We start from the raw sequence: 27,630 nt of genomic DNA, 5'->3' as shown, positions 1-27,630 counted from the left end.
CTCTTGGCGCAGGTCGACAAGTGAGCAGCGAGTGCCAGGGTGAAATGTTGGATTACCGGCGCATGCTGATGGAAGACTTCTCCCTGAGCCCAGAAATCATCCTGAGCTGCCGAGGGGAGATTGAACACCACTGCTCAGGCCTGCATCGGAAAGGTCGCACCCTGCATTGCCTGATGAAAGTCGTACGGGGTGAAAAGGGCAACGTCGGGCTGAATTGTCAGCAGGCAGTAAGATGCTTTTCTAGCACTTTACTTCTAGGTTGTTGGGTTGGTAGAAGCACTGATGTGTCTGTTGACATTTTGCCCTGTGATGGAGATTCTTCTGAAGGCAGTCTGGTTCTGCTGGGTACCAGTGAATGCTGGAGGCGGTTGTGTAATTGTCATGGTATGAAGCGTAACTTGGTATCGAGCAGCACCCTAGTAATGGTTTTCTTCCTCAAAAAATACATTTGGGGTTGTTTTGCTCTGGATTTTGTACTGGATCTCCAGTAGCTCTTCTCCAGCAGCTCTCAAGTCATGGAATTCTCTCCTATGTGCAAGATGTAGGGAAACTTGCTTTTTTATAAGTTTTAAAACAGTCACTCTCCTTCCTTTTTCCCCCTATGCACTGTCCTTGAAAGTGCACTAAATCTTTTCAAAGCACCTTTCCACTCAGTTTTATTTTTGCCGTTTCATTCAGTGTGAGCGATGGAACTCCAGGGACAGGTAGGTGCACCATACTGCTGCGCTTCGTCGTAGTTACAGCCACTGAAGAAAACGCTGTTCTCCAGAATACCTCTTCGAAAGGGAATAATTCTTTTGCCTTTTTTAAACTCCATTTTAGCCCAGATGCATCCTATTTGTAGTCTCTTTAAATTGAAAAAACAATCAGTTAATATTTGTTCAAACTCATTAGTGCTTTTTAATGTGATATTACATACATTTTTGTACTTAATACCTGCTTTTAAGGGCCCATGAGCCTGGAAAAGTGACATCAGTGCAAAAAATGGCTAGGGAGTGTTAGTGCTGATGTAGGAATTTGGGGAGATGCATGCTCTTCACCTCCTGCAAAATATGGAACCACTGCAGTCCATTTTCAGTGTAAATGTAGCTTAAAGCCTGAGCCCAAAATGTTGCCAGTTTGCATAGGTTATCAAAGATAAATGAATATCTGTTTAAATTTTTGTAAGGCATAGGGTGCTTTAGTGATGAAGCTTACTTCTGCATAAATACCAGGTGTGTTGGTGCAGCAGCTTGAGTCATTTCTGCGGTGAACTGTGGTGCATGACTTATGCTTTGCAGCATTAGTGTGAGAAACTGAATACTCATTTCTGTTTAACTATGAAATTGAACTTGCTGCCTCAGATTTTGATTATTTGCAAATGTCAGAAGATCAGTTTATCTTGGAATAACTTCCAGATCACGAAGTGCGTGTTCAGAATAAGTCATAAGTCAAGACAGGGGACTCTCAAAAGTGGTACATGATTTCAGACTTTTGGGGAAAAAGAATGTCTGTAGAAGTCTATGGGGGTTTTTTTCTCAGTTCTCTTACACTTAAGTTTCTGCTTTGTTTTTGTACGGTACCTTGATGCAACAGCAGGGCTTGTCCGTGAGTCCCATTCGAGTTGGATGACCTGTATTCTATATTCTGTGCAAAAGACAGCAAAGCAGAGTAAGTGTTGATTTTTATAAAATATGATGAGTTTGTCCATTTTTCTATGGGCAAGAGAAAGTAGGTGATTGCAAGAATAGCATAAGCATTCCGATGCTCTGGGTTCCTGAGGACTGGCATGGTGCTGCTATATAGCTGCCTACAACTTCTGAGGTACTAAGTCATTTATTGCTGATATTTTTGTATGTGAAAGTTAATGGTTGTCTCAGCTGTTGCTGGTTTTGTTCTGGTTTGATTTATTGTGTTAGAATGAGCTTCTTGCTTTTACCTTCTGTAGTAGGTAAATTATCTTTGTAAGGAATAAAATATTGTCTGAAACCCTCCCAGACACTGTGCAGCTTGTGCAAGAGGCTCAGACTTGCCTGTCATATGAAATTGGCCTGTATGACAAGCTGGAAAGAAGGCAAGGTAGAGGCCTATCCCTGCAGAGTAGCTGGAGCTACTGCATTTCCTTTTGGATACCTAGAGAGCACCTTTGACGTATGCTTCTGCTGAGCCACTGATGCTTTTCTGAAGCTGATGTCTCAGCTGCATCGTTGCCATGCGTCAGGAATGGTTTGGTTTTTGAGACACGTGGATGCCCTGGCTTCCAAGAAGGCCAGTGGGATCCTGGGGTGCATCAAGAAGAGTGTGGCCAGCAGGACGAGGGAGGTTCTCCTTCCCCTCTACACTGCCCTGGTGAGGCCTCATGTGGAGTACTGTGTCCAGTTCTGGGCTCCCCAGTTCAAGAAAGATGAGGAGCTGCTGGAGAGAGTCTAGCGGAGGGCTGGGAGGGGACTGGAGCATCTCCCCTACGAGGAGAGGCTGAGGGAGCTGGGCTTGTTCAGCCTGGAGAAGAGAAGGCTGCGAGGGGACCTTATAAATGCTTATAAATATCTGCAGGGTGGGTGTCAGGAGGATGGGGCCAAGCTCTTTTCAGTGGTGCCCAGCGACAGGACAAGGGGCAATGGGCACAAACTGAAGCACAGGAAGTTCCAGCTGAACATGAGGAAGAACTTCTTCCCTCTGAGGGTGACGGAGCCCTGGCCCAGGCTGCCCAGGGAGGCTGTGGAGTCTCCTTCTCTGGAGATATTCAAGCCCCGCCTGGACGTGGTGCTGTGCAGCCTGCTCTGGGTGACCCTGCTTCGGCAGGAGGGTTGGACTGGGTGACCCACAGAGGTCCCTTCCAACCCCTACCATTCTGTGATTCTGTGGTCTCGGAAGTGCCGCTTCAGTAAATTCATTCAGGGAGGAAAGACTGACCTGTGTTGGGTTTTCCAAAAACTGGTAAGCAGACTGCATCGCAGAGCACGGATTGTTTTGTTTTGTGGGGTTTCTTTTGTCTGCAATGCAGCGTTGGTGAGCACTCCTATCACTTTGTGTCTACAGCGGCTCTTCATCTGCAGGTAGGATGCTGCTTCAGCCATCTCCCGCTTGCTTGCTTCCTGGCTTCTGCGTGGTCCACATGGCTTCAGTCCAAGTTCAGCTAGACCAGAGGTGACTGATGTTGGTCCTTGCTTTCTGATGTTCTTGGGCAATTCTTATTTCAGGGACATGGTGCTGGTGCTCTCAGATTGAATTTTGACGTGGCTGTTGAGGGTGGAACTACTGTCACCTGTGGGAACAGAGGAAAACAATGTGGTTTCTTCGGGGTTGTCCAAGCGGAGCTGGCTGGAGAACTTTGGGCCCATCTCCAGACGTTGTCTTTTATAAGTGGAGTCACAAACTTCTGTGTCTGTGCTTTTAGTAGCATTAGTAGGTAACACTGGTACAGCACTTTAATTTCTTGGCTGGCTCAATGCAGTGGGACTAGTCCTGGAATTCTTCAGGCGTGCTTGCCTAGACAGTTTGCTTGAGGAAATTGGAATGGGAAACATCTAATTTGGATCTGGTTTTACTTGCTGTCCTGTCTGTCAAGGTTTGCTCGGATTCTGCTTGCCTTAGGAAAGGAAGATGTTTGCCCATCTGCCAAAAACAGCACAAAGAGTCCCAGAACAACAAAACGTAACTGAAGAACCTCTGTGATTTTATTTTCCTGCAGAAGGAATACGAGCGATTCTTTGTATTTAAAACTGGCAAGGAAATGCATTCTCAAACCTTCTCAAACCCCAATTTCTTGATCTGAGGGGTTTCATTTCTGGAGACACCTCAGCCAGAATGATCAGGCATATGAGAGTCTGCGCTCGTGATTAACCGTGCGGTTGTGCAAGAGGCGTGCCTGCCTCCAAATATCTACGAGCTGGTTTTTGTCTCTGTTTTGATCACTGAACTTGTCAAAGCGCCCAAGTTCTGTAAACGGTAGAGGAACGATGGCTTTGTGTAATAGAAATGGTTCAAAAAAACTCCTGAGTGTTTGGTCAGCCTTATCTTGCCTAACTGTAAGCGTCAGTGCCTTCCTCACCCCGGCGCATCCCAGGTACGCTCTAGCAATGTGCCCCCATAAGGGCTGTGGGCAGTTTGGCCTTGCTGCCTTGGAGAGCACTCTGCCTGTTCTGAATCAAAGGACGAGGCTTCTATTATTTATACTATTGATGTACGTCTGTAGGGGCATGCATTTCAGTAAGAAAAAAGAAATCATGGGAATGAGGTACTACTTCAGGAGCCTGTCTTCCCGTGTAAAATGAGCTCTTCCTTGCTTTGAGGCAGCACATACAGCTTTGATATGTTCCAGTCGTTAAATGGTCTTCTGCAAATGGCGTTGTTGTGGTGTTCTTCAAAGGTGGTGATCCTGCTCGTAGGGAAGGTGGGTCTGCGGTGCTGCAGGTCATCAGGCAGCAGATAGACATGTCCCTTAATTGTGAGCGTTGGCCCTTAAAAGATCTACAGCTGCACTGGCAGCGTCTAGCACCTGTGGTGTTGCTCAGTGGACGCAGTATTTTCTGGTAGAACTGCTGAGAAACGGTTTCCAAATAAGTGACCTTCATGTTGCTCCAGTCTCATCTTTGTTTTTACTGTTCAGTCTCTTAAGCAGGTAAAACCATAATCCTTGCTAAAAGGGCAGAAATTTCTGCTTTCGGTTTCTAATACAGCTGATAGCTCGGTAGTTAATTGTTAATTTAGTTCCACATCAGGATAAAAGTTTGGAGGATTATAAAGGTCATCCAGCTGCTTTTCAGCTGGAGGGGTTTGTTGTGGGAGGCAGGAAAATCCTATAAAACCTTCACTTTTATTACTGATGCCAAATTATTCCCTTGCCCCTGCAGTCAGGGCAGCTGGCTCACTGCTGCACATCTTGTGCGTGGCTGAGAATCAGGACTGGGAATCCTGCAGCAGTGCCCGAACCGGGACCGGGAGACTGGGGAGTGATCTGGTGCTTCTGCGCTGTCATACCCCGAGCGCTTTGTCCTCTGCCACTTAATAGCAACCCAAATAGCACTTAAACCGAGACCTGAGGAGGAATCCTGCCTATATAGTACTTGGGTGAGTTTGTTTAATGTGCGTAAGAGAGTGTCAGATTTCAGGTTCTATTTATCCATTTGTCCTTGAGGGAGTAATTCCAGTAATCATACTTGATCCCTTTTTATGTATAAACATCTGACACAGTGAGCTCTGCACTTTACGTGCAGAGTGCCCGTCCTTGCGGGCTGGGTGCGTGTGTACATGGCAGCAGAACGACCGTATTCTTCTCCTTCTTCCGTTGACTCCGAGGAATTTTGTGAAGGACTTCCCACTTCTCACTTCCACTGATTAAGGTGCAGCTCCCTGTTATGGACTGAATCCTGTATCGGCTTCTGTTTGACCACTGTCAGAGTCGTATAAAGTGTTTCTTGTTATGATTATTTTTTTAGTGAAAACATCCCAAGAATTTTTTAATCGGCAGCTTGTGCCTGCTAGGCAGCGCTTGTCCGAGCTGCCTGCATTCCTTAGGAGCTGAGACTCGGCAGAATTAATTCAGGCCAAGAGCGAGTCGCAGGAAATCCTGCATTCCTCCTAGGCAGTCTGTGGTCTGTGCTCTTGATTACAAGTTTCCTATTAGATAACTAGCGCTAGCTTCTATTTTCTCCGGTTCTCTGATGCTTTTTTCTTCTCCATGTTTTGTGATGTGAGGGCTTTGCCCCTGAAGGATTCCTGGGTGGTGTTTAGGTGCAGGCTTTGAAAGATGGAGGAGAAAATTGTAACTGTGCTTTTGATTTAGTTGGGCTGAGGGCCAGTGACAAAAATCATTAAGAAGTGTCATGATGTTAACAGCGTGGACCATTTGATGTCGGTGTGCAGTTGCCTGCTAAGCAAGCTCTTTTTTTTTTTTTATTGCTCCAAATTTGTCTGCTGAAAATGTTTGCCTGTTGAATGATGATGCCGATCTGCCGTGCATCAGTCTATGGAAATACAGCTTGGTGGGAAATCAAGAGGGGCTTGGGGATCATGGGCTGAGTCACGGCCCAGAAAGTACCTTTCTCCCCAAAACTGTAGGTTAAGTGAGCTTGAGAATTACCCAAATTCCTTTCCCCTGGCCCAGCAGACACCTCCCAAATTCATGTTCAGATGCCATGAACTGTGTCTGGATCTGATTTTGAAACTTAGTGCTGTAGATGCTCACTTATGTTTGGTTATGAATAAAAGACGGTTATTTTTCTGAAGCTTTAATCAGAATAACTGTTTCACAAGAAGACAAGACTTGATGAAACTGTTCATACTGTATTTACCGAGGACAGTTGAAAGTATTTAGAAGACACAGAGGGAGTGCTGGGGTATCACAGCTTCAAGTTGGCACGCCTGGGCTCGAAATCTTTGGAAAGCTTTTGTTTTCATCTTTCACTTATACCATGACTTCTCTTAAGTAGATAACACCTGGTGCCCTGCTTTTATATTTTTATATGTATGTGAATAATAATAAATTATGTACTGTAGACCAAACTGTGGTTACCCTGGCTTCCAAAAGCCTGAGCAGGCATCCCTGAGGAAATGCTACTTCATGGGACAGCTGAACAGGACATTTTATTCTGTATTTCAATAAAACTTCTGTCCTCTCCAGGCACTTCAAAAACTATTTTAAGCTTTTGTTGTAGTTAAGCAATTGGTCTTTAAACATTGATTTGAGTTTCAGTTGTAGACAGTCTTCATGAAAATACGACAAATTTGCGTGTTTGGTATCATCACCCTTATGAGATGAAGTTGCCACCAAAGCATAAGCTGGGTCCAAAATACAGTATTTATATTTTACCAGTTCTGTAGGTCGGTACGTAAGTGGTCCAGGTTTACAGGTGACCTTCAGCGTGCGACTAGTCTCATCTGATGTTCCAGGGCTACATCATAAGGATAATTAGGGTTCAGCAGCGGTGGACTCCCACATCTGGCAATTGAGTTGGCAGCACAAGCACTTAAGCAACCGTAGAGCAGAGGTCATACCTGGTGGTGTTGTTACTGACGTAGAATTGCCATGCTGGGAGGTTGCAAGCGCTCTCGTTTTGATCATTGTAATTTGGTTTTCCTGTCCCCAATTTCTTTCTTCCAGCTTCAAACCCTGATTCAAGAGACTGACCCTGGTGCAGATTACCGCATTGACCGAGCGTTGAACGAGGCGTGTGAATCGGTGATACAGACTGCCTGCAAGCACATACGCTCTGGAGACCCGATGTACGTGGCTCTGTTACAGCTGGGTTTTGTTTCTGTTGGGCATCCATGCTGGTTGTGTGGCTGACCAGTATAAATACTAATACCTGTCCAGAAATGGGACTCCAGACTAGTGATTCATGGAAGGTTGAGGTGTGAACCGAGCTCTGTCTTCATTCTTGGCATATAAGCAGGCCAGTATTTTTATAACAGAGCTGGTTTAGCAGTGGTGAAGGACGTAGCTATCTCAGGCGCTTTGATTACATTTGTAACGTTTGATGTGCTAATTTCTCTTACTACATCAGTCTTCAGCAAGATCACAAAGAAAAGTAATGAGCCTTGAAAGGCCAGTTAAGCAAACCCGTACTGGAGAGACAAATGTCTCCTTTATCTTCAGGTCTGAGATACATTGTCTCCCAAGCCAGATCTTATATAAAATGTTCCTTATGATTTTGTTGTGTAGCAGACTTGCAGAGATAACTAAAACAATGGAATTTATGAGGGTACAAATGTGGTATGCAGTTGTTTTAGCTGTAATCTTTTTGAAGGAAGAGAAAGATCTTCACTGGGTTTGAACGTCTTCTCTGTGGTCCATTGGAAAGACTGATTTGGCAACACTGTTCCAAGGAAGCTCAGCGTGATTAGAACAGTCTGTTGCCTAATGTTTTTCTTCTCTTTGTAGGATTCTGTCATGCCTGATGGAGCACTTGTACACTGAGAAGATGGTAGAGGACTGTGAGCATAGGCTCCTGGAGCTCCAGTATTTTATATCTCGTGATTGGAAGTGAGTACTGTAAAAGAAGATTTATCCTTGCTTGATGCTTGTATTTAGTGTTTGTATGCGTTAGTAAAAGAGGACTTTTAAGCATACCAGGTCTGTAGGGCATGAATGCCTGCTGAGAAGAGTGGAAGCAAAAGCTGCTTAGAAAAAGTAAGTGTGGTGCCCACTTAAATCAGGTACTTGCTTAAAAATGATGCAACCTTGAAAAGCATCTCAAGTTTGAGCTCGGAAATGCAATGTGTCTTTAATTAAAAGAAGTCTCTCCGGCCACACTGAATGTCGCTTTCTGTGCAAGGCAGCAGCCAGTTTTATCTGCTCCAGGTGCTACAATATGGGAGTTAAGAAAACTAAGCTACAAAGTATAACAAAGAACCACGGAGTGAGAGGCTCCTTGCTTCCATTTCTGCCTTTTTTCAAATTCTGTAGGTGTGGTTCCAGCCTGTAGAGCAGATGTAATTCCTTTTGGAGCACTGCTTTTCCTACTTTCTCATCCAAAGATGGCAGTGCTTTGTTTTAAACATGTATAGAGCCCCTTGTGTCTGTGTGGGTTAAGATGAGGACAATATAAATTTGATAAACATGACTAAAACTGGCTTACAAACTGTTAACTGTTTGACTAGCACAGACACACAGACTGGAAATGGTTTTCATACTGCTTTCATTGTAACCTGTGTAATTGTGTCCATTGATATCACTTGATGTTTGCCTTCGAAAGTGGTGTAGAAATCTGAAGTTTCCGTTTTGGAAAGTTGGCAATATCTCGCTTAGCTTTAATGTAATTAGATGTCGTCTTAAGATACCTGCACTTGCAGTTTTCTTGACGCTGAGTCTTCAGTTAGCTCGGATCCAGAGCCGACGTTTCAAAATGGCAGCAGCACAAAGTACATGTAAGATACTATACAAGTGAAGCATGGTGTGTCCCTGCCTCTCTGCTGCTCGAGGACGTCAAGGAGAGGATTTTTCTCATGTGTCAGCATTTGGCTGGCATGCTGACGAAGGGAATGGGAGGTGCTTCGAGAAGCGTTGAAGATTTAATCTGTAATTAAAGATCTTCATGTATTTTTGCAAGGTTAGGGAGCTGATTCCAAGCTGAGTGACAGACGTTTTACCACCTGTTGGTTCGGTTGGTTAGGCACTGCTGCTGAATGAGCTGGTGGCCTGTGAAACTTGAAGTAGGTTTTTCTGCCTCAAAATTTCAGAATATGAAAAACGTTAAAGGTTTGAATAAAGTGCTAGTAATAACTTCTCTGTTTGCAGATTGGATACAGTCCTTTACCGCAAGTGTCAGGGAGATGCCTCGCGCCTCTGCCATACCCATGGCTGGAATGAGACGAGTGAGCTGATGCCTCCAGGGGCTGTTTTCTCCTGCTTGTACAGGCACGCGTACCGCACAGAGGAGCAAGGGAGGAGGGTAAGTGCTGGAGCGCAGCTTACTGCTCTTTGATCTGGGATGGAACAGTTCTATGTACGTATGGAAGTTAGACACGCTGTGCTAAAACTGCGAGAACTTGCAAAAGCATTAACCATAGGTGGTACTTGCGCTACTTCGGATGCCCAGCACCTCCTCAAATGTGCCTCAAAGGTCTGTGCTGTTTTTCTGGTAAGGCAAAATAGCCCCGTCACGATGTGACAGTTGCCCGCAGGGGGAACTGTGTGCTGACAACAACTCTCGTGTATCTGTTTAGACACAGTGCCAGTCCTCCCGCTTGTCTCTCCAAAGAGGAATGTGATTCCTTGCAGATAGCTGGCATAGCTGCAAAATTGATTTTATGCAAAAAGGAGTTCCAAGCCCAGCTTTCCTAGGCTGTTTCTATTGAAGTTCTGATTTGAGTACAGCTTGAGATTATGCTCCGCTAAATTCTTCCTACTGATATAAAGCATCCTTTCAGTTCTTCAGAGCATATTGTACAGGTAAATGTGGTTATGTTGTCTGTAAAGCAGACGGCAGGGATCTGACTTGCTGCCCTGCAGTCGGGAGATCCAGCGTAAGGACATTTGTTTGGTTCAGAGCTTCTCTTCTCAAGTTTGCTGCCTTCTCGTGCCTATAAAATCACTCCCTCAAAAGCAGCTGGGTAGTCGGTTCTGTTTCTTTTGGCACTGTAGTGTGCACAGCCCCAGGAGTTGATGGGTTTCCACAATGGCCTGGCTTAAAAATTAATTTCTGCAGATTGATTTAAAAGGTGTTTTTTGGCAGAGGTCAAGTATTGATTGAAAGCATCTCTCTTTTAGGAATAATTTTTTTTGATGCAGTTTCTTAGTCTGCTGAGTTGAGAGTTTTTAATTCCATTTTGTGCTAGTGCTGACCAAAGGAATCAATAGCCACCCTGCAAATAATCTATCAGAGAAAGAAAAGGTTTAAAATGTATTTTTTGTGTGGAAAGTAGGCTAAGGGAGCAGCTGTCGTTTTGAAATTCAGTGTTTGAAAGCCAGTTCGTTGGAGGCGAGATCTGCACTTTTTTCCAGTGCTGTGCACAAAATGCTGGGTAACTTCCAGTGGTTTGAATTTGTAAACTTATGAAGTTCTAAGCTTCAATTGGTGTATTTTAGGTCTGACAAGCCACCATACCAGTATCCCTTGATTTTCTACGGTTTGTTTCTTCCTTGGGCTTGCAAGTGCTGGCACTGATGTGCTGCAGTGGGGATTGCTGAAAAGAAATTACAGCTGGACTGTATTACCTTGTTCTGGGCTTCTCTTCTGGTATTGAGGGCATGGGCTATTTTCACTTTGCCAGTGCAGCAGATAGTCTAGGGACCTACTTTGACATCTCATTTCAAAAGCAAAGTGAAGTTCTAAGAATATATTCATTCTAGTGGAATGAAAGGAGCCTCCATCCAAACTAAATGACACAGCTCTGAACTCTTTTGGAGCCTGGATCACTGGGGGGGGCCCAGCCAGCTCGTGCTGAGCAGTACAGGATGACTTCTGTGCATCCTGGGAGGGCTGATGGCGTTCGAGGTTGCTCTCAGTACCTTACCTGACAGCACTGTGTTTGCATGGTGTGGATTTAGAGACCCTGTATGCTAAACGCTCTTTGCAGCTATCGCGAGAGTGCCGAGCAGAGGTGCAGAGAATCCTCCATCAGCGTGCCATGGATGTGAAGCTGGACCCAGCCCTGCAGGACAAGTGCATGATTGACTTGGGGAAGTGGTGCAGTGAAAAGACGGAGACAGGGCAGGTACTGTGCACAGTAAAGCTGCTAATTCATTTGCAAAGCTGGAGGGGTGGGAAGGGCGGAAAAAGGGGATAAAGGGACATCTTCTTGTTAGCTGTCTCTTTATAGCTGAGAATATATTAAAATCACGTCCGGTTTGAAACATAATCTACACTCGACTGAGAGACAGAGGTAACACGAAGAAGCTTTGCGCCTCCTGCATGGCTTCAGTAGGTTTAAGTATGTAGTGGAATGAGAAGGGGGAAGGGCATGGTTAACAACAAGGACTTTAATGAAGCAGCCCCGCCCCACCTTGCCTCTTGCTTGTAATATTCTATTACAAGCTTGACATTTCCCGCATAAACTTTATCCCATTTCCATTTGGCAAATACTGACGTGCTTCCTGTGTTTATACAGAACTGAACTAACATCTGCTGCTACTTAACAAAGTTTCAACAAGCACTTTCATGTTAAATTGCTGTGCCCTAGCATAACTGTAGGGTCGGAGCTGTTCCACAGCAGATGCAGTAGGGCATACACCATTGTTTTTTTGAAGTGCCAATCATAGGTTGTAGTTTGTGTAATTAATCTCTCGTTAAGGTTGTGAGAAGGGCAAATTATGTGTGATGTTCCAGGAGTGAATACGTATTATGCAGCTTTTGAGAACAAGTGGTTAATGTCCTGGACAACATTCTCAATCACTACTACATGTACGTGTTCTGGGAGTGGCAGCAGAGGAGTGGGATGAAATGAGACTTAGGACTTTACAAGGAGGAGGACATTTTCATGTGTGTTACAATATTTCAAGCCTGAATTTTCAAATTCGGTTCTTGGGTCACACGCTAAAATGTCTGGTTTTGTAGGAGCTGGAATGCCTTCAGGACCATCTGGACGATTTGGTGTCCGATTGCAGGGACATAGTGGGCAACCTCACTGAGCTGGAGTCCGAGGTGAGCAGTTTTCAGCCTGGGAGTAGTTGAGCATGTCTAGTTAAGCATGTCATTTTGATAGCGATGAAAAAAAAATGGGGTTTGGGTAGCTGGAGAAATGCAGCTCTCTGGGATCCAGTAGAGACCATCTGTTCTACCCTGTACAATGTTTTTCATGTGGGGTTCTTGGGGAAGAGAATTGAGCAATGGTTCAGGATTTTAGTCTGGTGACGACATTTCTCCTACTTAAAATTGGTTATGGTACTAAAGCTAGGACTTCTTGGACAGGTAACCCAGTTGCCTTTAGTACAAGTCAAGGTATGTCTTAGGACTTCATTTTTCAGTCTTGCGTGCAAGTAGTTTTGAGTACCATATTGCAGCTTCCCTCCCCTGTCCCAAGAATTTTGCAAGAAGCAACTGCCAGGTGCATCATGAGAGGTTTTCAGTGAGGTCAGAAGCTTTACTTATTTTATGAAGCTGCATATTTGACTGTCTTGCCCCAAACTGTTCCCTGTATCTCCTAAAATGCACATTGTGCCCTAGGGAAAGCTTCCATCCAGTAGTTATAAAATTGTTTGCTCAGAACTATCATTAATCTTTAATTCCTGCATAGATGTAAGATGATTTCTAGTGCTGTAGCATCCGGTTCGGAGAAGGTTGGCTGAAATGCCTAAGCAGTGAGTTTCTGTGGAGACCAAGCTCTTCCCTTAAGCTGGAAGGCTTGTCTTGCATTTGCCACGTCGTTAGCGAGAGTGAACCCTAGGATTTCTAGAACTGAAGGGCAAAGCTGTCTGGATTGTGTCATTCAGAACCCTGTAAACTGGGTTGAGTTTGACTTGTTATCACAGGTTTTTTTCAGCGCCTTTTTTCTTGTTCGTTCACTGTGAAAATGAAAGATTGTGTGTTTTCTGCAGGACATTCAGATTGAAGCCTTGCTGATGAGAGCGTGTGAGCCCATTATCCAGACGTACTGTCATGTGAGTATTCCGTAATCATGTGATATCTTCAGGGAAAAAACACTCTGTGGGAAAGGTTAGAGGTTTTTGGTGTTAGTTCTTGGTGTACTTGCCACACTTCAAAAGTAAAATCAAATGTAAGCCGTTACGAAAGTCTCTTAATTAAAAAAACCACTCTAAAACATAAATTCTTAGTTCCATCTAGCACTTCTGCTGTTGTTAGAGCCCAAGCATATAAAAGCCCTGTAACTGGAAAAATCACCCTTTACAGTGGGTTAACAAGGAAATGTTTTTCCATCCCCTGTGCCCACAAGCAGCGTGTCTAGCCACTCCACGCGGTGCAGCTGCTCAGCATTGCTGAGATAACTCCTGACATTGCTCTGGGATTGAGTAGTGACATAGCAATCTGGGCACCAAACTGTAGTACTTCATGTAAGCATGGAGGCTCTGCAGTATCTTCTCCCGAGTCAAACGCGTGCATGTACCAGAGATGATTCTTTTCTGGACTGCATCTGTAAATACTTTGCATGGTACAACTCTCATGGGGTCAGTTAATGGTGAGTGTAAGCTCACAATAGAGTGGGACTGCAAATTCCATGATTTCCTGGTCACGCTGGGCTAAAGGAGCATAAAAATCATGGCTTGTAAGAGAAGCTCGTTTTTAAGCCTTCCATCTCTTCTGCAGGAGGTTGCGGATAACCAGATTGATTCGGGGGACCTGATGGAGTGCCTAATACAGAACAAACACCAGAAGGAAATGAATGAAAAATGTGCAATCGGAGTTACTCATTTCCAGCTGGTAAGCAGCACTTTGCTATCAGTGGAAGCTCATTCTGTTGGTGGAGGGTGTTGACAGGAATTAGCTAATTATTAAACCCCTCCTTTGAGATTGATTTCCCGCTGTATTTAAAGGGCTCTTGTGAATTCAGACTTGCACACGTGGTCATATACGGTCACTTCTGGAGTTGATTTCTTTTCAGGCCCTCCTTCCTCCTGGCATATGGTAGATAGGGTCCCAACTTCTTCAGCAGCGCAGCGTCCCCCTTCTTTCCACGTTAAGAAGTTGTGGACAAAAGCGTTTGTTGAGTGTATGATTCAACAAGTGTTCTTTTGGGCAGTATTTTCTCCTTTTTTTTTTTTTTTCTTCAGCTGACCAAAGTCGTGGTTTTTTTTTCCCTTATTTCTCTCTTGCAGGTTCAAATGAAAGATTTTAGGTTCTCATACAAGTTCAAAATGGCTTGCAAGGAGGACGTGCTGAAACTTTGCCCCAACATCAAAAAAAAGTATGTAGCACCTGACCAAACAGCAATCTGATGGTATAAATATGTGATAAAGTTACAGGATATTTCATGGTGGGACAGAAAACGCTGGACTTCCTTTAAAGGCTGATTGTTTTGCGTGTTTTCCCTTAGTGACTGCATTCTGCAGATGCTTAAGGTAGAGGCATTGCCTGCCTCTTTAAAATTACTTCTGCTTTACTCTTGCCTACAAGCCTGTCCTCCTTTATTTTTCTTGCTCTGAAAATAGCTAATGATTACAATTAGTGGACTGCATGTCCCAGGGTGTTTTATATCCATGCTAGATTTATCGTCTTTGAAGATGCAGGCTACCGTTGTTCCAGTTGCTGATCTGGGAGGGGAGGATATCCCACTTGTTTTAGCTGGTTTATTCATTTCAGTATAAGGGGTTTTTTTTAGTGGCCTACTGCAAGGATGTAAGGCTAAATTACACACAAGGTCAGTCTTGTTCATGGATAGTGAGATTATTTGCATTTTATGATGTAAATGCCCTTGCCATAATACAAAGGGATTGCTTGCAATGCCGTGTAGGTATTCACCTTCATCTGTTTCTGAGATTAAGTAACGCTTTTCTAAAGTGCTCACGTGACTTAAAAGCAGAGGCCTTGCTGGGCAGGGGCGTGGGGAGATTTTTAAGATCTTCCTGGCTGCTGATCTAGCCTCCAATTAGATAGCATCAGATTTAGGTTTTAATTGTGATCCGGTTACTTGACGTAGAGCTGTACCCAGGCTAAAAGTGAGCGTAGATGCACAAGGACTTCATGTTATGTTTGGATTCTTGGGGTCGGTCTCTCTGATGTGGTGATCCAACACCAGTCTTGACTGGTCGAAGTGAAGGGCCTGCGAGTAAAAAGCTGTTTTCTTTTCTGCAGGGTGGATGTAGTGATATGTTTGAGCACAACTGTGCGCAATGATACGTTGCAGGATGCCAAGGAGCACAGAGTCTCTCTGAAGTGCCGCAAACAGCTGCGTGTTGAGGAGCTAGAGATGGTAAACATGCATGAAACTTGTGGTCTGCCCACTCTTCTAGCGAGGTCCTTCAGTTAAAGCTTCCTGGTTTGACCACCCTAGCAAAAAAAGGAAGCTTCCTTGTAAGATGTATCTAGTTTATTTTTTCCACTCTTCTTGCAACACGAGGCTCAGTTGCCCTTCACGGTGAAAGTGATGATTGTGTGCTTTAATGCCTTAAATATTGTCACATGAAGGCTAAGGCAAGCTAAATGCTCTTTGGAATTTCAGCTAGAAGTGATTATGTTTAGTGTTAGATAGCAACGTGCTACACATGCTGATGTCCTTGAAGTCCTCGAAGAGAGAATAAAAGCTTCATTTTACAGACTGAGGAAACAAGCACAGATGAAGCAACTCGACTCCAGCTGCTCTGAGTTGCTCAGTGGATAAACAGGAGTAGTATTTGTTCTGGTAGGCAAGGCTGCCGCTTGGCTTCCTGCTGCTGTGCTTGCAGCGATCAGCTCTTAAGGTCTTTGTCCAGTAGATATTGAGTGTAAAAGCTTCACCCTAAGCCTATATGAGGAGAGACAGACACGCTTGCCGTTGTATGGAAGGATTCAAATACCAGGCATTGATAAAAGCGGGAAACTTCATTCACGTCTTCCACGTCACCCACTGGATGGGTGGCTATTAATAGTCCTTTAGCTTTCCTGTGAAGAGATTCTCGTTGTCTTGGGCATTTGTGTTGATGCCTTTCTAGGAGGAGCAGTGGAAACAACTTGTCAGCTCTAAAATTTGCTTTAAACCCTTTCTTGAGTGTAAAAAGCCAGCTGATCTACTGCATGGATTTGCAAAGTTGATTTCCCACTAACACCACTTCTCACACCCGAGACCCTTAAATTCCCAGGGAGTGACCTGCCTGTGAGAGTTGCTTGCTTTTTGGGAGTCAAGGGCTCCTGTTAATCTGTTAACAAAGCAAAATAGTCTCTTTAGAGTCCTACTTACAAGTTCATGTTGTAATTTATCCTGCAGACCGAGGATATCAGACTTGAACCAGAACTGTATGAGGCTTGTAAAAGTGACATCAAGAATTACTGCCAAAACGTGCCCTATGGCAATGCTCAGGTAATGGATTTTATTAATAATTTACAATTTAATTTGTACTTTCATTTCAGAAAAATTTTGAAGAACGCTTTTTCCCTGTGAGTGTAGCTTTAGTTTTTCATTTTGATACCAACTGAAGTCTTTTGACAGTATTTTAGAACTTTTTTTTTTTTCACTGGTTCACAAGCGTTAATACTGGGTGACCACAAAGCTGTGAGCACTTCATTCTTCAGTTAACGCTGGTTTTAAGGTATTAGTAGCTGGTTACTGCAAACGTTGCTAAAGATTTCTTAGGTGTAATGTCTGCAAGATGAGGTTTGGGGTTTTGGGGTAAGTCCAGGTGACCCTCTCTGTCTCATTAAATCTTTGAGAAAAGATGAGCTTAAAGCAAGTCCTGGAATTAAGCATTGGTAATGACTTTTGATAAAATCTAGGCATTGGGAACTTAACTGCACAGATCAGGTGACGACAGCCATTAGGGGAACCCATAGCTGAGCGTTTGGAGCTGCGTGTGACAGAATCGTATCGACCGCGTGTCTGTTACCGTTGTATTACTGCGTTGTAGATTATTGAATGCCTGAAAGAAATCAAGAAGCAATTGAGTACCCGGTGCCACCAGAAGGTGTTTAAACTGCAGGAGACGGAGATGATGGATCCAGAACTGGACTACACTCTCATGAGAGTCTGCAAGCAGATGATCAAGGTAATGGTAGTGTGCTGGTTTAAGAGGGTGAGGCTGGAATGCAAGAACTCTGAGCTTCCCATAAAGGCTTATAATGAGACTGCTGTGTTGTTTCAGAAGTGTGATTGTTTTTTTGTAAAGTAATCTGTTTCTTAACTCTGAATCGGGCTGAGGTTTCTTCAGGGCTCTTCTCTTTCGTCTTTACTTCTTCCAGATTCATCTTGCAAAGCGTGCTGTGACTGAAGAATAGAGAATAAAGGCAAATTGGCAAATTGCTTTTGGTACCGCCAACACAAACCAGTGCCTAGAAGCCAGCCAAGGCTGTGCGGCTTAGTGCTCGGTCCATCAGCAGAGATGCTCGTGCCCGTAGTCAATTTAGAGAGTACCACTGGTGTTTTTAGTAGGACGTGCTGGGCCTAGGGAGTGTGTCTGTATACATTTGCGTTGGGCAGGTGATTATTCTCTTCCATAGATAAAGTTAGGGTTTTTTTCAAGTGCTTAGTGATGAAACTTGAGGGGGTTTGGTTTTTTTTTTTGCAGCGGTTTTGTCCAGAGGCAGACTCGAAAAATATGTTGCAGTGTTTGAAACAAAACAAGAACAGTGAAGTGATGGATCCGAAATGCAAGCAAATGATTACCAAGCGCCAGATTACGCAGAACACAGGTATCCTTGTCTGAGCAAAACTGAACTTACCTGTCTGAGCTGTTGAGCGGTCTGCATGGCTGAAGGAATATGTGCTTTGTTTTATTCTCCTTCATGGCTGTCAGCACGTACACTGGCTTTGTTCAGTCAAGTTCTCTTGAGGGTCAGCATGCGTTACTTGATCCACTTTAATGCTGAAACTCTTACCTCACAAATTAAATTTCTGTTGTGAAAAAACACTTTTTTTCCCCAAAAACTAGATTCATTGGTGGTACAATGTCACCCGGGAAATTTTGTTCAAAGCTCTTTTGGAGTGTTACGTTCTGTAGTCTGAAGAGATGTGTACTCTGATGAAGTTCTGTCATCTTTCCCGGTTAGATTACCGCTTAAATCCAGTGCTCAGGAAGGCGTGCAAAGCAGACATACCAAAATTCTGCCAAAATATCCTGAACAGGGCCAAGGATGATACAGAGTTGGAAGGGCAAGTCATCTCATGCCTGAAGTTGAAATACGCAGACCAGGTGAGTAGAGCTGGGTGCACGCAAACGAGAAGCTCTACTGGGCTTGTGGTGTCCTCAGTGTCTGTAACAGGCTGTACGTAAACGAGTTGCTATGCTCCTATCCAAGTATTACAGAATACACAGCTTAAAATGCAAGGTGAGGTGATTGATTTATGAAAATAAAGGTCGTTGAGTGGGTTAATGACTTTCTCCGCTTAATAGCGTCTCTCTCCAGACTGCGAGGACCAGATTCGAGTAATCATCCAGGAATCGGCTCTTGATTATCGGCTGGATCCCCAGCTCCAGATGCACTGTTCTGAAGAGGTAGGAGAAGTAGCTCCGCAGCTACATTTTCAGGATCAAAACTCCCTTCACGAAACAGATTTTGTTGCTCAAAACATGAACCATCTTGATAATTAAAACAAACAAACCCCCCCTTTGAACTGCTGCTGGCTGGTCAGGTTCTCTGCTTGTGATTTTTGTCCAATGTTCAAGAATTATGGTTTTCTGTTCAGTGCTGATATGAAGTTCATATTTTCATCTGGAATCTCATCAGTACTCACGACTATGGAAAAAGACTGCTTTCCTGTTGTAAAAAAAAAAAAGTGTGCTAGTTCTCTGCTCTTGTCAGCCTTAACTGGAATACAATCAGATTTTAAACTTTCACTTTTGATAACCGAATCAGGCATGTCTCAAATATTGCTCATTTCATATCGTAACAATATTTCTGTGCCGTTTTTCTCCCTGCTCTCCTCTCAGTACAGCAATATTGACTTCTTGCTGTTGGGTTTCAAAGGATATGCATTTTGCATGAGCCAGGCTGCCTTTGGCTTTGGGGTTCTGGGAAGCAAAGCATCTCATCACGTGTTCTCTAGCTGCATCCTGTGATGAACTAATGTACCGAGATATAAATGTGCTAAAAGGCAGAATAATTGTTGTGAACTACTGATGTTAAAATCCCTCTTTCAAAATAGATTTCCAGCTTGTGTGCAGAAGAAGCAGCAGCTCAGGAGCAGACTGGGCAGGTGGAAGAATGTCTGAAAGTGAATCTGCTAAAAATAAAAACTGAAATGTGCAAGAAGGTAACGGAAATAAGTTGAACGTGCTCTGAAAGGCATCCCATCCTGCAGAAGTTGGCCATTTTTCCAGATCACAGCCCAGGCCATGTTCTAGCTAGTGTGAAGCAAATTTCTTTACCCATCTGAGTTCTGGCCTGCAGCAATTCAATCTGGCTTCAATTTGCCCGTGAAAATTGTGCCGACAGTTCCTCCTTTGCAATTCCAGGCTTGGATCCTTTCTTGATTACGGTGGCCAAAGTTTCTTGTTACTAATCTGTTTGCTGTTGCTGTCTCCATTTCGGGCTTCCCGAGTGCTGGGTATGGCCTAGGTGTTGGCTATGATCAAGGGCTGTATGAGTGGTCCCCATGGCTATGGCACCTTATTTCAGTTCTAATTGAAGTAACTGTGGTCTATTGACTTTGTATCTTAGATTAATATGGGTATTTTAATGAACATAACTATGGTAACTGTTCTAAACCAGGACGTTGAATCCAGCCTAAACAGCATTCGTACCCTCATCCAGTGAATGGTGGGATTGTTTCATGATCCTGGATTTAAAAGATGATGCACCTTTCAGAAGCATTGAGCAGTACGAGTTCTATTCGCTCCTTTTTTTTGAGACGTATTTGTAATTTCTCCCTCCCCAGGAAGTGCTCAACATGCTAAAAGAAAGCAAAGCAGATATATTTGTTGACCCAGTGCTCCACACAGCCTGTGCCCTAGACATCAAACACCACTGTGCTGCCATTCCACCAGGGAGAGGACGCCGTAAGTGCTTGTGCTTTACTCCTGTAACCTCTCAGTCCTGAGGGCCTTTAGCTGAATTTTCTTACGTAGAAGATATTTCCACCAGTCCTGTGCAGGTAATAAGGTGGAACAACTGCAGGGGTGGTAGATGCTGCTAGAAGATGGGCATCAAGAAGTCCTTCCTAGTGTCCAAGGCAGGACCAGTTCTTCAGTCCTGATACAACATCCTTGCAGCCGTATCTGCGAATTTAACGAGTGTATTTTATGTCCCATCATTCGTATGATTACTGACATTGTGTGATACCAGATCCGTAACCCTTCTATAAAATCCTTTCTGAGTTAAATCCTGGTGAAAACAAGCTCTTAATACACACGAAGTACCCAGATTCATTGTTCAGTGAGGTTTAGCTCCCACCCTGTCTGAGCTTCACAAAGGATACAGCTCCCAAGCTTGCTTACGACAATCTGATACCAGACTGTAGCAGAGGCTTCCCTGGAACTAAGCTGCTTCTCTTACAGAAGCAAATCAATCTGGTTTCACAAGATTCATTCTTAACCGATTCCCTTGGTCTGTCTTTCTTTGTGTGAGTCATTGTCCATGGTCGGCTTCGTTTCAGTATTTCTGACAGACAAAATTAACCTGAAGTCCTTTGAACCTCTTTTTTTTTTTCTCTGCATAAGTACACCATTTTTTTCTTCTCCGATATGAGAGGGGTAGGTAATATTTGCTACTTTTTCTAAGTTCACATAGATCCTAAAGGCTTTGAGACCTCATCACCTGTTCGAAGTCCCCCCAAGACCTGAGTTTGGCAGGTTCAGACCGCTTGAAACATAATTTATTTATTTCATAACCCATTTTTTTCCTGTTTGAGGTCAAGCTCTTTTACTTTGTTTACTGCTATTACATTAGCTAGCTGGAAAATATGTGTGGCTGTTTAAGGAAGATTATTGGGGAGGAAAAATGTTGTGAACTTTCCCATCTTTCTGGGCTCATCTAGTGTTAAAAGTAGCAGCCAGGTATTTTCCTGATGATTATCTTTCATGCTGGTTACTGAATGCCTGTCTGAAATTCTGGATATGCTGTATTTATTCCTGTTTTGTCTTAATTCTTTTGATGGGTGTTTTGATGTGTCTGCACTGCAGGTATGCAGAAGTCTCTAGCTTAGGGAGGGATCTGCCTCTGACCATTTGAACTGACATTTCTGTGTAAAAAGGCTGGAGTTAGTTTAAACTTTACAGCCTGTTTGCTATGAACAAAATAACTCTTCACTGAAAAGCAGAAAACATCCAATTAGGGATTATTCAAATAAGGCAGCATAAGTACAAAATGCAAACTGTTGTGTCAGTGTCTCATATGAGCATATAAAACAGCTTACGACTTAGCCAAATGGCTCCGTAGCCACCCGGAACGTTGTGATTTCATTTCCTTTGCACAGGGCTGTGTGAAAGTTTTGGTAGTTACACCTTTCCAAAACATTTTGTTGATGAAAAGAAATTTCCTAACAAGCCTAAGGAGACACAGTGTGTTTCTTCCTGAGGTGTGTTTGATCTTAGTGTTCTCTCAAGGGTTGTGGCACAGTGTTCAGAATACAGCTCACTGAAGGTGCAAATTTATAAGACTTTATTAAAATCTTGTGTAAATCACATTAATTACATCTTTGGTATGTACTGTCATTTGGTTTTGGAAGTCAAAATTCCTTGCGCCTCAAAATGCAATATTAATCATGAATCGTAGTGAAATGGCTAGGTTCAAGGGTACAACAGGGCTTTGTGTAGAGTAGACCAGGCTGGCTAGTCTGTTTAGAAAGCTCTGTGACTACCAGCCTTTAGCAGAATTGAAGTGTCCCTTTCCAAAGGATGTTGTTGAAGCCACTGTTTCTATTTTGTAACACCATCTTCTGTGCTTACAGAAATGTCGTGCTTAATGGAAGCTCTGGAAGACAAGCGTGTGAGGTTGCAGCCTGAATGCAAGAAACGCCTTAATGATCGTATTGAAATGTGGAGCTATGCCGCAAAGGTGAATATGTCAAGGATTTCCTTTTTTATTTTTTTTTGCATTGGATTTTTCTGTTGTAAGCTATTTATGAAAAACTTCAACTGTAATGAGATTCTTGTCTCTGAAGTTTTGCATTTTGAATTTGGTCCAGAAAAATTGAAATCAGGTCTCGTTTTTTGAACTTGTATGCCTTACTCTCTCAGTGCCTGGGATGCATCCTCAACAGTGCAGAAGCAAACTGTCTTTTGTGCACGCAGGCCTTGGCCTCCTGTAAAGAAGGAATGAAATAGGGTCAGCAGAAGTCCCTGTTACAAAGCTGTCTCCTGAGCAGTGGTTCCTTCAGATGAACCGTTGCAGGCCCGCTTGTTTGTGGTTCAGGCCAAGTCTGACGATGACAGGAGGCAATAGCAGTACCAGATACCAAACCTGATCAGTGGCAAGGCTGAGAGTCGCATGGAAAGTGCAACTTGGCTCATTTGTTCCCTTCTTCCCTCCAGGTTGCCCCAGCAGAAGGGTTTTCTGACCTTGCCATGCAAGTTATGACCTCTCCGTCCAAGAACTACATACTATCTGTGATCACAGTCGGCATCTGTGTACTCTTCCTCATCGGCCTGATGTGTGGACGCATCACCAAGCGGGTGACAAGAGAGCTCAAGGACAGGTAGAGCCTGGATTGCCTGCTGAAGAAATGCCTGCCCAGTGCCCAGTTTTGTACAGCCCTCCTCTGTATAGTCTACCCACCCCCTCTTGTGAGAGGAGAATTAAAAAAGGAAAAAAAAAAAAAAATTAGAACAGCAGCAGGTGTTGGCTCAGTTTTCCCATCCTGGATCTCATCCACAGCATCGCCATCCTATGAAAGTTTGTGTGCAACATTGGCAGCCCAGCCAGCAGCTTTTGTTACCCCTTTGTTAGCAGACTCTCGTTTACCTGCCTGTAGACAAGTCTCTGTTGTACTGTTGGAACTGCCTTCACTCTCCAGATCAGACTGATATGACCTGCAGCTCAAGCAGTTTTTAAGTAAATTTTTAAAGAAAGACATATATCTGCATACCAACTATATGATTTAGGTAACGGTTCGTACTGAAATCTAGGCATCCTCTGTGGCTGGGTGAAATTGAGGCAGGAAATTAAAGGGTAAATTGCATCTTACACCACAGTTGGCCTTGTTTTGGACATCTTGCTCATCTTATGTAAAGCATCTTCAGAGCATAGTCTTGGACAACCTAAGGACACCAGGCACTGCTGTCATCTTCTAGTGAATATCCTGCTTTTGTGACTGTGGATTTTTTTGGCTGAAAAGATGTCCTCCCTTTCTTCCTCTGCCACTCACAAGACAGAATAAAATACTGACTGGGATCAAATACTCACGCGAGCTGTACAACTTGTGTTGGAGTAGGTTAAAGACACGGTGTGTAGATGTGAGGTGTGCGCTGCCGTCAGCAGGCCGGAAGTGCCCTGAGCAGTTAACTCGGTCAACTTTGTTAGCGACAGTGCCATAAAGTTCTAACACTCCTTTTATTTGATTTTGCTGCTGCTAAGCTATTACCATTCCGAATTATCTACAGATGGTATTGACGCGCTGATGATGCTGTGCTTTGTCAGGGACGCAGAACACGACTGAAAACTCAACATGCTCTTATCTGTAAAACTGTTCCTTGTGGGCTAGTGCAGTGGTTTGTAACTGGCCCGTCTGGGTTGTAATGGTTTGAATGGTAGCACTGAAGAGTGTTTTTCATTTCCACAACTACAATTGATAAGGGATAGCAACTGGCGTTTTCTGGAATGCAGGACCCAGGGGCTGGTCCAGAAGGCCAAGCAGGAGTGGATGGGAGGATGATGGCGTATGAAATGCAGAGCTTTAAGGGACGTAGCCTTGACATTGCACCATCAGTGTGTGCGCTCATGCTGTGTGTAGTTACGCTCCCAGAGCATGGTACTCATATCCGAGAGCCCAAAGAAGGTGGTGTAGGAAAGCTGCACCACGAATTGTGGCTGCTTCTTACCATCAACTTTGTTCCTCAAGTAGGAGGAGGCCTGGAGGCCCTAAGCCACATGCTTTGGCTGAAACATCGAGTGTCTTGGTGAAATCCAGAAGCGACTGCCCGAGAGTCCATGTGTGCAGTAGGGTATCCGTCATTCCCCTTTCAGGTGTGCTTGCCTGCGTGTGCGGCAGTAAAAATCATGTGCCTGGAACTGTCCACCTTCGGCTGATGCTTGAACCATAGCTTTATTTTCCCCCTTAGTGCACTGCTAGGTAAGACCTGACACTTCCAGCTCTCCCCAGTGTTCTCTAGAAGAACAGTGGAGGTGATTTTGAGACACTTTGGGGTGCGGACCAGCTGATTCTGATGCTGCTGTGTGTACAGAATGGCATGTACAAAATACTGTGAGCTTTTGTTGCAGCTGAAGCTTTTGCCGATGTCCCTTCATCCCGTGCTGAGGATGGACAGCAAACTGTTAGCGGCACACTTTTAGACTTGCTGTGCTAGTGAGTCTTCCACAAACACTTCTGGTTTGATATCAAAGTATTACAAACCCAAGGCGAGCAGTAGAGAATGTCTGAGCAGCGAGGGTTCAGTGGAGAATGAGTGCATGGTAGGATTGCGGTGAAGTGGTTAGCTAGAACGGGAATTAAGCTCGAATTCTTTCACCCCTCTTCCCTGGCGCTCGCGGAGCTGAACTGGCTCTCTGTCAACGCGAAGTGGAGCAGAAGAGGAATGGTTGATTGAGTCTCTTAGGTAGCACAGGTGTAAAACACCACGAATGTCAGTTTGGTGGTTCTAAGTGTATCTCATTTCACCTGACAGAGTGATGAAATTACTGCTGTAGGAATGGGTGTGTTCGCAGAGCCGCCGGCATGGGAAGTGGCATCTCGGAGCAGCCTTACTTGCTTGGCATGAGTCCTGCTTCTCGAAATGTCTATGAGGCGTAATTAAATTGCTGTTGGAGGGCTTTTTTTAAACTGTTGTGACTTTTTGAAATGGCATTTTGTAACCTGATTAGCTTGAAAAGCCTAATTAGATGGTTTATTGTCTAGAAATAGCATCTTCCACTAAATTCCAAAAGACATTGCAGTGAAAATTGTAGGTTTTTAGCCATAGTTCTGAATGTGAGTCCTGTTTAGCTCTGAAGGTGACTTCTGTTACTTTTCTTTTTAATTTGGAGGAGGTTACGGCAGGTGTGCCTGGAGCGCTGCGTTAGGAGTCTGTGCTCTACATTGGTGGTGGTTGACGGTAGGTGATGTTTCTGATGGTCAGCAGGCTCACCTGGCAATCTGGTTGCAGTGCGAGTGCTCTGCGATGGTGTGGTAGGTGTGTGTCTGGAGGCCCTTTGAAGCAAAAGCAATATACTAAAGAAATTTCTGCGTGATCCCCTCGGATGTCCTTTGTCACTCTAAGGGCAAAGACCCACCTTTTAAAGGTGGAACACTGGTCAAAAGGGTCCAGGCCATTTTATCATGAAGCATCACGCTCTACCTGCATCTTAAGATGGAGCCTTCTCCCACTGCTGATGACCAGATTTTCTTTTTTCATGGCTAGAAATCTACCAGTGCCAGTCTTGAAACACCCTCCTCCTTTTCACGTATACCTAAAAATCTAGAGGTCTCAAAAGCACAGAGGCCCACGCAAGTACTCTTCCGAAAATAACCTGCTTGTGCTGTTGCCAACACAACCTCTTGCCTGCAGGTAACTGTTCTCCAGTGCGGGGAAAGAAAGAAACGGTTGTGAGAAACAGTGTTGTTACCTTGAGCTTGAGGAGGCCTTTTTAACTTCTCTGATCTGGTTGACTGTGCTAAGAGTAGCTGCGATCAGCCAACAGAAGAGCATTGGCTTGGCAAAACCTGGGGTCCCCCTGCCTCTTTGCAACCCTCGTGCGTCGGTGGAGGAGGCTGCCCGCTCGCAGAGAGCTCGGTCTCGATGTGCTGATGCTCCCGGGGCTGGCTGGAAGGGGTGGATGGCTGGAGCCTAGCAAGGCCTGCAGCTCTCCGTTTCCACCCTGCTGCTGCGAGGGTTAGAGTTGTGTTTCCAAAATGACAGCACAGGTGAGGTGAGGAAGGGGGACCAGGTGAGGTGAGGAAGGGGCACTGTGTGTGATGTGCACCTGGGGACTTCACTCCTGCTAGCCTGTTAGCGTTCGTTCTTGTTGACCTTAATAAGCTTATTTATTGTTTACCTGGTGGCTCTAATCTAGTCCTTTTGCTGAGTTTCAGCTTGGGATTCTCCTGCCTTGTCTCTGTCGTTCAGGCTGCTGGCGTAACTGGTGTGGGTAGGAACAGGATGCCGGGCACTGCAGGTACCGTGCAGCAATCCGAGTACCCCCGTGTCTGTGTCCCTGCGAAGGGCTGGGACAGCCCTCGCGAAGCTCAGTCAGTCCTGTAGCTTAGTTTAAGCATTTCACCACGAATCTGAGACTTTAAAATCCACGCACATAGAATCAGTCCTGTTCTGGAGGAACACAGAGTAAGCGCGTTGTGTGAGAAATAGCGGAGAGGAGCGAAAGTCTCAAAGTAGCGAAACCAGCTGCGGGTGGGCACCGCGGGGAGACACACGGCAAGCCGGAGGGATCGGAGAGGAGTCGTGTCTGTCTCGGATGGCGACTGCAGTTAAAACACAACGTTATTATGTAGTGGAAAGATGACTGTAGTACTTTTTTTTTTTTTTTTTTTACTTTATCAGTTTTGTTTAAAAGAAAAAGGTAGTTTTGAGGTGTGTGTGTGAGTGCATGAGTGTGGTATGAAACAGGAACATTTCACCTTGCACTTCTGTCCGTCTTTAAGCCGCGGCTCCGTGGCCTCGAGCAGTGGTAGTGTCGGTCTGTGCAGAAGTGCGTTCCTCCCTGTGGGGTCTGGAATCTTGGCGGCAGCTCCCAGGTACCGATTGCTGTGCAGCCTCCCTGCTCGGAGGCCAGACCTGTCAGCTTGCGAGCTTCCAGGGGACCCGAATGGCACGGGCGGAATTCTGCGTCCCCTCCGCCGAGCTCCTGGGTGGGACGGGGACGAGCAGTACCGCGTTGCCGCTTTCTCCTCCGTGACGCCCGGGTTTTGTTCCGTCGCTGACCGAGAGCGAGCGATCCCTGCCTGGGCGGATCGCTGCCCCCAGTACTGGCGGAGTGGAGGTGCCCGAGTCACTGTCGCCTGGGGGAGTGCAGAACCAGGGGAGAAGGGGAGGGTGAGACCGCTGCCTGGTGCCGCACAGGGCGCTGGGATGCGGTGGCTGGTGTTGGCGTGGGGAGGTGAGGGGGCACCCAGCACCCCCGGCCCCCCCCCCGCAGGGCACAGAGCAGCCCCAGCGCGGTCCTGCTGTACCGCAGAAGCTGTTGGAACTTAGTCTCTCTCTTTATTTCCCATTTTTTATCTTTAAATGTGACATTAACGAGATGTTTTTTATTTCTGTAAATGGTTTTCCCCGTCCGTGTGCGAAGGCCGGCCGCTCCCCGCCGTGGTGTGGTTGGTTTTCACGTCCCCACGCTGTGTAATTTCGAGACGTTACCGAGATTCTGAACATAATAATGTGCATTGTTTGGTTTTTTTTTCTGTACAGATGAAATGGGAGAATTTAATAAAAAGAGTCTGCAGGTTTTTACTTGTTGTAGTTAATTTCTTAGGGCTGGCCCGGGAGGCGGGGCGAGGGGCGGGGCCGTGCCTGGTCCCGCCCGC

The 27,630-nt window shown here is 44.9% G+C and overlaps 1 protein-coding gene across 1 annotated transcript in view; it reads left to right on the top strand.

Moving 5' to 3' along the window:
* GLG1 (golgi glycoprotein 1) overlaps window positions 1-27,556 on the top strand; it is an 85,105-nt gene extending 57,549 nt beyond the window's left edge. Inside the window, exons 8-26 of the mRNA XM_075434141.1 lie at window positions 13-227; window positions 7,082-7,203; window positions 7,862-7,963; window positions 9,218-9,371; window positions 10,999-11,136; window positions 11,976-12,062; window positions 12,956-13,018; window positions 13,683-13,796; window positions 14,192-14,280; window positions 15,168-15,285; window positions 16,276-16,368; window positions 16,913-17,050; window positions 17,570-17,693; window positions 18,051-18,193; window positions 18,395-18,496; window positions 19,147-19,254; window positions 19,879-19,999; window positions 21,889-21,995; window positions 22,472-27,556. Of these exons, the coding sequence (XP_075290256.1) occupies window positions 13-227; window positions 7,082-7,203; window positions 7,862-7,963; window positions 9,218-9,371; window positions 10,999-11,136; window positions 11,976-12,062; window positions 12,956-13,018; window positions 13,683-13,796; window positions 14,192-14,280; window positions 15,168-15,285; window positions 16,276-16,368; window positions 16,913-17,050; window positions 17,570-17,693; window positions 18,051-18,193; window positions 18,395-18,496; window positions 19,147-19,254; window positions 19,879-19,999; window positions 21,889-21,995; window positions 22,472-22,639 (2,306 nt within the window). The 3' untranslated portion in view covers window positions 22,640-27,556. The remainder of the gene's footprint in view (window positions 1-12; window positions 228-7,081; window positions 7,204-7,861; window positions 7,964-9,217; window positions 9,372-10,998; window positions 11,137-11,975; window positions 12,063-12,955; window positions 13,019-13,682; window positions 13,797-14,191; window positions 14,281-15,167; window positions 15,286-16,275; window positions 16,369-16,912; window positions 17,051-17,569; window positions 17,694-18,050; window positions 18,194-18,394; window positions 18,497-19,146; window positions 19,255-19,878; window positions 20,000-21,888; window positions 21,996-22,471) is intronic.
* The last annotated feature ends 74 nt before the right edge of the window (window positions 27,557-27,630 follow it).

Source organism: Opisthocomus hoazin, chromosome 12, assembly GCF_030867145.1.
Source record: "Opisthocomus hoazin isolate bOpiHoa1 chromosome 12, bOpiHoa1.hap1, whole genome shotgun sequence".
Classification (NCBI taxonomy): Eukaryota; Metazoa; Chordata; class Aves; order Opisthocomiformes; family Opisthocomidae; genus Opisthocomus; species Opisthocomus hoazin.
The sequence above is the reverse complement of the archived record's forward strand: the minus strand, read 5'-3'. Positions and strand labels throughout refer to the sequence as shown.